This window comes from Gnatocerus cornutus, chromosome 3, assembly GCF_029298725.1.
Source record: "Gnatocerus cornutus isolate USDA-ARS CGAHR chromosome 3, icGnaCorn1.1, whole genome shotgun sequence".
Classification (NCBI taxonomy): Eukaryota; Metazoa; Arthropoda; class Insecta; order Coleoptera; family Tenebrionidae; genus Gnatocerus; species Gnatocerus cornutus.
Genome location: NC_142235.1, coordinates 14,700,970 through 14,708,438, shown reverse-complemented (window position 1 = coordinate 14,708,438; position 7,469 = coordinate 14,700,970). Strand labels below are relative to the sequence as shown.

At 32.8% G+C, this 7,469-nt stretch overlaps 2 protein-coding genes across 2 annotated transcripts; both read left to right on the top strand.

The window, feature by feature from the left end:
* Positions 1-485: 485 nt before the first annotated feature.
* On the top strand, positions 486-2,561 carry LOC148177324 (uncharacterized). The gene is made up of 2 exons (XM_088033310.1): positions 486-2,180; positions 2,532-2,561. Exons 1-2 carry the CDS (start codon positions 486-488, stop codon positions 2,559-2,561), a joined length of 1,725 nt encoding a protein of 574 aa, XP_087889436.1.
* Positions 2,562-4,351: 1,790 nt separating this feature from the next.
* LOC148177323 (uncharacterized) lies at positions 4,352-6,345 on the top strand. The gene has a single exon (XM_088032787.1). The coding sequence runs from the start codon at positions 4,536-4,538 to the stop codon at positions 5,688-5,690; it is 1,155 nt and encodes a 384-aa protein (XP_087888913.1). The 5' UTR covers positions 4,352-4,535; the 3' UTR covers positions 5,691-6,345.
* The last annotated feature ends 1,124 nt before the right edge of the window (positions 6,346-7,469 follow it).

Genomic DNA, 7,469 nt, shown 5'->3' with positions numbered 1-7,469 from the left:
TTTTCCTGTGAAGCACAACAGTTGGACGATTTTCAGCATTGTTGTGGTGAAAATGGTCAATCGATAAGAGTGACAAATTATTTTAGGTAAAAAGGTAAACATTTGATTTGTTATTATTGTTATTTTAGTAATGAGGAAGGAAAGCGGAAATTTTTCATTCAACCTGTCTGATCAGCTTTTGATAGAAATGAGCAATTACTTAGGGAAATCAAAAAATTGAAATGATATACAATAAATGACTCCTTTATCTCCGCAACCCAACATACACTTTTAGAAGATTTTGATCGAAATTTGGAATGCATATTTTAAAAAATGAGTTGGAATACCAAAAAGTTTGCTAAATTTAGACAGAACTGTCACACGTGCGTGCTGCAATCAGTAAAATATTAATAAAACATTTACACTCGTCGTTAAAATTTAATAGAATTCGTTACAAAATAGCACACCGATTTATCCATCATGCAACCATTCAGTTCAAAAACGACATGGTTGGGTCAACCATTTTAGCAATGATGGTGTCAAAGCTTTTATTCACTTGTCCCATAAACCTCGACCATCTTCACTACCACTTTAAGTCAACAAAAACTATCAGGGTTCTTGTCTTAAGATCGTGGAACGACAATTTCATTTTCCCTGATTGGCTAGTAGCAAGAATTGTCAACAAGACCGTGACTATTGTTACAAAAACTGGTCACCACGCCACCAACAAGACCGGATTTCGTCCTATTGAGTTTTCTGGGGGTCATTTGATAGTGGCGGAAACAGAAGAGGTCTTCAATTGGTTCCTTGAGGAGGAAACGGAGGTAGTGTTGCCCAGAGCACGCAACTTTTACGCTCTGGTACTGCAGGAAGAACCCGTGAGTGACGTTGTGGGTTCAATCTGGGCTAAAAAACGCGTGGCCAACGTCTTGATGATGTCATGTACCACTGGTACTACGTACGAGTATCTCCCGTTCAATGGTGGTACTGTCCAAACGAGTTTAGTACCATCAAAAGTAAACAATTTTTATGGGTACCACCTCAGAGTGGTAATGCAAGTACGACCACCAACTGCCGTAATCAAACTCCCGAGACTTCTGAAAACCAATCCGATTTACGCAAGTTTGGAAGAAGACCAAGACTTTGGAGGTCTTGATGGTCTTCTGTTGAAGACTATGGTGTCGTTCCTCAACTTCAACTTTACTTATTCCGAAGGAAAAGACCAAACAGTCGGCTACGGTAAAATTCTTCCGAATGGTACCGCCACTCAAACTTTGGCTCTTCTGGTTAACCGCGACGTCGATCTCAGCTCTAATGGTCGCTTTGTCATGGATTATGGTACCGATGAAGTTGAGTTTACGGTACCGTACGATGTTGATCGGATTTGCGCGGTGGTACCAAAAGCAGAAAGAGTACCAGAGCTTATGGTACTGTTCCAGAATTTTTCTTTTTCCGTTCGAACCTTGGTAATTCTTACTTTTATAATCTGTTGTTTGTTTTGGTCACGGGTGGGTACTTCGTGGTGGACCGCTTATTATGTTTTACTTGGAGTACCAGTCCGGGTGGTACCGACAGTAGCACAAATTCCGTTTCTGGCGGCTTGTATGGGATTTGGTCTTATTTTCACGAGTCTGGTTCAAGGTATACTTTTCAAATCTTTGACGACGGTGTCGTACCAGGAAGACATCAAGACTTTGGAGGAGTTGGAGCGGTCGAATTTAATCATAGCACCGTCGTTTTACCCTTTTGCAGACAATTCAACTTTAATGAAGAAACTTAAACAAAAACAAACTTCTCTGAAGTACCGAAATGTTTTGGACATAGTTGCTTACAATAGAACGATGGCTAAGTTAGAAAGACAAGAAGATGTGCAGTGGTTGCTGAAAACAAACTATTTAGACAAGAACGGAGAGTCTTTGCTTCACATTGTTGATGAATGCTTCACTACTTTTTATATAGGATTGGCAGTACCTAAAGATTCGATCTTTTTACCGACTTTTAATAAAGTTATAAGCAGACTGTTTGAAAGTGGATTGACGGCGAAATGGGATGAAGATCAAAAGTTTAGCGTGTTTCTAGAAGTTAGCGCAACTTATCAAAAACACAGAAAGAGAGATGCGATTTCATTGGATAACATTAAGGCAGCGTTTTTTGTGTTGTTGGGTGGTTTTATTTTGGCCGGAGTGGTTTTTTGTTTCGAGGTAAGATGCAGCAAATTGAAGCAAAATTGGATTTGTATTTATAAAAAATAGAAATTTTTGAAAAATTAAGGTTATTTTATTACTCTTTTTTGTTGTCAATCCGCTCTGTGCAAATCTAAACAAAATGCGTTGTGTAATGTACATTACTAAACTTGTGCTGTAATGGAGCTGCAGTTGTTGATACACCTAAAAAATGTTGTGGCGCCATCTAATAGAAGATTCGAAAATCGCAAATGACATTGTCAAAGAGGTGTCAGATGTGACAGAACAATATTGTCCATAGAGTTAATTCAAATTTAAACGTTAATTTTTCTGCAAAGTATTTACTGACTTACAAAAGAGCAATTTTAGAAACCAGCAGGATTTGAAATGGATGGATAAGTTAGATTCCTATAATAGATACATGCCAATTTTGATTTATAGATGTCTCCACAAGCAACTAACAATTGTCACAGTTTTGGATGTTAGTTTGTTTAACAAAAAACTTTAAGAGATTATTTTAAGGTAATTTAACAAAAACTGGAGCAAAAACGATATTATATCTTTTTGAGTTATACATCAATAGAACGAGCAGGTCGAGATCTATCAACTGGTCAAATTTCAGATCGATACATCAAATAGTTTACAAGAGGCGGTCAAAAAAACGAAAAATTAATTCAATTTTTTCCATCGTTTAACCACATACTTTTAAAGAATGTGTTAAGGGCTGTGACTCTAGTAATTGTAACGCCACAGCAATCAAATTTGGAGAGGTTACTAATTTCAACTTGCTTATTAACTCTGCCAAATTGCAAAATTGAGAGCGAACGAAATAATTTTTTTAATTTTTTACTTTGAAGATAAACTAAAAACTTTTGAAAAAATGTGTTAAGGGCTGTAACTCTGGTAATTGTAACGCAACAGCAATCAAATTTAAGGAGGTTACTAATTTAGATTTGCTTATTAACTCAGTCAAATTACAAAAATATAGAGCATTAAAGACTAATTTAATTTTTTTATGTTGTGGAGAGACCAAAAATTTTCCAAAAAAAATATTGAAGTTTGTAACTTAGGTAATTGTAACACCACAATAATCAAATTTTGGGAAGGTTAGTAATTCTGGTTTGCCTAATAACTATGCCAAATTGCAAAATTATAGAACAAAGAAAATAAATGTTAAAAAAAAATTATTTTAGGGACAAAATTAATTAAGCATGTTATTCTGACATTAAAGTCTATAACTCTGAAATTTTAACGTTGCAACAATAAAATTTGGAGAGGTTTCTACTTTGCTTTGTCTATTCACACTGCCAAAAATATTATAGAATAAAAAATACAAATGTTGGAATTATTTATTTTAAAGATAAACCAAAAACTCCTAAAAAATATGCTAAGGACTCTAACTCTGGGAATTTTAACACCACGGCAACGAAATTTAGGGATGTTACTAATTTGTACTTACTTATTAACTCTGCCAAATTTCAAAATTCTAGAGCAGAAGAAACACATTTTAGAAACTTTTATTTTAAGATCCACCTTGTTTTTATAACAAAATGCAGAATGCGATTGAAATCGTATCAAAAACCAGAAATAAATTCTCCCATTAGTTCGCATTCTCTTTATCAAAGTGGTTTTTATAACAAAAAACGCACCAGAACAATCAACTCGATCGTAACTTTTTATTCATTGGCTGGATGTCCTAAACTGTTTATTGCATAAAAAAAATAGGAATTCTTTCATTGCACGTTGATAACAAAAAATGTACTAAACAGAACAAAACAAGCTTATATTAAATAATATCATATATTTTGATTTTTTTGTAAAATTCTCCGTAAAATGAGCACCAATAATTTAGGTTTGTTTCGTAAATAAACGACAAATCGATCAATTAAACTAAACATATTAAAAAATAATAATAAAATTTTTGACCAAAAGTGTTTAAAAAATCTAAATATTTTCATTCAATTCGTCTTATCCGTTTACTTTTGTTCCCAAAATTTCAAATTTCTTATTATGGTTATTGAAAAAAATCTCAAATATGCTTATCGTAAGATTTTACAGCATTACCACTGTTAAAATTTTACGACTCTCTAGCAAATGCCGCCGTCGCCGTCTTAACATTTTAAATAACGCGCTCCATTCGGAATAACCAATGGAACAACACCCTGCCGGCTCTTCACAACTCCAGTGGAATTTTAAACGTCACCTGTCAATATTTCGAGGTTAAGTTTTTCGCTTTTTTTTCTTTTGACGACTCTTTTGGTGAGTAACGTCAACACAATCTTTCAAAAACACGTAAACTAGTTTCAAAAGGCACCCAGAAAATGTCAACATTAAATCGTACCGATTTTTTTTAATTTAAACCTCCACAAGAAAATGCTCTCCATGGAGCCCCACCAACAATTCAATTGTAGCAAATCTGTTGAGCTGTATCAGTGCAAAACTTGCAAGTTTTCAACAGACATATCAGTGCTGCTGAAGCAACATTTAGGAATGTTTCACACGCTCAAACAAGACTTCCTGGAAATAAAAATGTATTTTTGTAAAGACTGCAGTTTTCAGACTGGTTTTGTGTTAGACTGGTTAATACACGTTGTGAAACACGGAAGAGAGAGTCCAAAAAACGTACAATTATATCACACATTGGGGGATAATCAACGTGATCAAATTCAGTGGTTTGAATGTGACAAATGCGACTACAAAGGCAAGTTCAGATCATTATTAAAAAACCATATCTTACGCAAACATCTATGCGAATCAGAAATTCTCTGGCTAAAATGTGATAAATGTGAGTACAAAGCCAAAGAAAAGTGGACTTTGGCGAGACATATAAAGCTGAAACACCTAAAAGACGAGGAAGCCGTCTGGTACAAATGTGATAAATGCGATTTTAAAACAAGATACAAATTCTGTATAAAACCACACACGAAATTAAAACATTCAAAACTGGAGGAAACCCTCTGGCTAAAATGCGACGAATGCGACTACAAAGCCAAACTAAAATCAAACATAAATGAGCACAAACTCTGGAAACATCTCAGCGACGATCAAATCCACTGGCATGAATGTGAGCAATGCGACTTCAAAACCAAACGAAAATCAAACTTGCAGTTCCACATCAAACTGCGACACCTAAAAGGCGATGGAATTCGATGGTCAAAATGTGAACAATGCGACTACAAAGCCACGAAGAAATCAACTCTCAGGCGACATATAATAGTTAAACATTTGAGTAACGAGGAGATCCAGTGGATAGAATGTGATAAATGCGACTACAAAGCGAAATTGAAATCGCATTTGAAAGACCACGTGAAGTTGCATCATTTGAAAGAGGAGGAAATTGTGTGGCTGTATTGTGATGAATGTCGGTATAAAACAAAGAAGCGGTTTACGTTGTTGCGACATGTGAAGCTGAAGCATTTGAGGGATGAGGAAATTGAGTGGTCTGAATGTGATAAGTGCGGGTTTAAGGCGAAGTTGAAGTCGCAGGTGACGCAGCATCGGAAGAAGAAACATCCAATGGAAGATTAAGTGTGTGTTCTTATGTTAAAAGTAATAAAAGTTTGTTACCAAAATGTGCAGTAGCTTTTTCTTGATGTATTAAATTTTACAAGACTAGTGATTTCCCGAAGATTTTTCCTGATTTCGTAGTGACTATTTCTAATTTTTAGTGATTACCACTGATATTCTAATAATTTTCTCTGATTTTCTAATTTATTTTTTATTATTTTTTTGATTTTCTAATGATTTCTTCTGATTTGATTTTTTAATCATTTCCCATTTATTTCCCTTGACTTGTTAGTGATTTTATCTGATTTTCTCGGATTTTCTTTGATTTTATAGTAATTTTTTTGTGATTTTTACTGATTTTTTAGTGATTTTATTAGATTTTATATCGCTTGCTTTTGCCTGGTTTTTTATTAATTTTCACCGATTTTCTAGTGATTTCGTTTTATATTCTATTTCCCCTAATTTGTAGAGATTTTCTCTGATTTCCTAGCACTTTAATCTTGTTTCCGTTGATTTTTCTTGATTGTTTAGTATTTTTTACTTATTTCTCAGTAATTAACTCATCTCCTTAATTTTTTAGTAATTTTTACTGATTGCTTCGTAATTTTATCTGATTTTCTTCTATTTCTGCTGATTTTCAAATGATTTTTGCTGATTTCCTAGTGATTTAATATTATTTTCTCTGTTTTTTCCTCAATTTTTATAAATTTTTACTGTTTTTTACTAATTATATTTTATTTCCCCATATTTTTGTGTTTTTTACTAATTTTCTAGCAATTTCATCTTATCCCTTTTAATTTCCCCTAATTTCTATTGAATTCCTGGTGATTTCATATTATTTCTTTTGATTTCTTTAATTTTTTTTAGTAATTTTTACTGATTTCTTTGAAATCTATTTTCACTAATTTTTAGTAATTGCTACTGATTTTCTAGTAATTTCCTTAAATTTTTTGATTACCCCAGATTTTTTAGTAATTGTTTTTGTGAATTCCACTGATTTCATAGCGATTTTATTTGATTCCCCTTAATTCTTTAGTGATTTCATCTGATTTCCTTCTGTTTTTCCTGATATTTTAGTGATTCTCACCGATTTCCTCACGACGTCATATTATTTTCTTAGAATTCCTTTGATTTTTAGTAGTTTTCACTGATTCTCTAGTAATTATGTTTTATTACCTTGAGTTATTAGTAATTTTCACTGATTTCTTAGTGATTTCATTCGATTTCCTTCTATTTCTGCTGATTTTCAAATTATTTGCACTGATTTTCTAATTATTTCATATTATTTCCTTTAATTTCCTATGATTTTTTAGTAGTTTTTACTGACTTCTTAGAACTTGTATTCAATTTTCCTTGATTTTTAATGAGTTTCTTGGATTTTCTATTGATTTCTTCTTATTTTTCATGATTGGCTGATTTTTTAATAATTTCCACTGATTTCATATTATTTCCTTTGACTTCCTCTAATATCCTCGAATTTTTAAATGATTTCTTCTGATTTCTCTCATTTCGTAGTGATTCTCACTAATTTCTTTGTAATTATAGCTGATTCCCTAATATTAGTCACTGATTTCTAGTAATTTTGCCCTGGATTTTTGCGGTTTAAAAATTATTATACATTTTATTATTAGTGATATTCTTCCTAGTTAATCTGCACTGTACCAAATTACAGGATTCTGAGAATTTTTATTTTTCGGATGAGCACCAAAATTTAAAAAAAAAATTGTATTGTAAAAATTGTTAAGTTATGTTGGCGCTAAAGAAATGAAATTTAGGAAGGTTACTACTTTTAACTCATTT

Bases quoted from the DNA above. Each gene is read 5' to 3' on its own strand.
- LOC148177324 (XM_088033310.1), top strand. From the start codon at position 486: ATGGTTGGGTCAACCATTTTAGCAATGATGGTGTCAAAGCTTTTATTC. The intron at 2,181-2,531 runs GTAAGATGCAGC...GAGCAATTTTAG, and splicing joins GAGTGGTTTTTTGTTTCGAG to AAACCAGCAGGATTTGAAAT.
- LOC148177323 (XM_088032787.1), top strand. From the start codon at position 4,536: ATGCTCTCCATGGAGCCCCACCAACAATTCAATTGTAGCAAATCTGTT.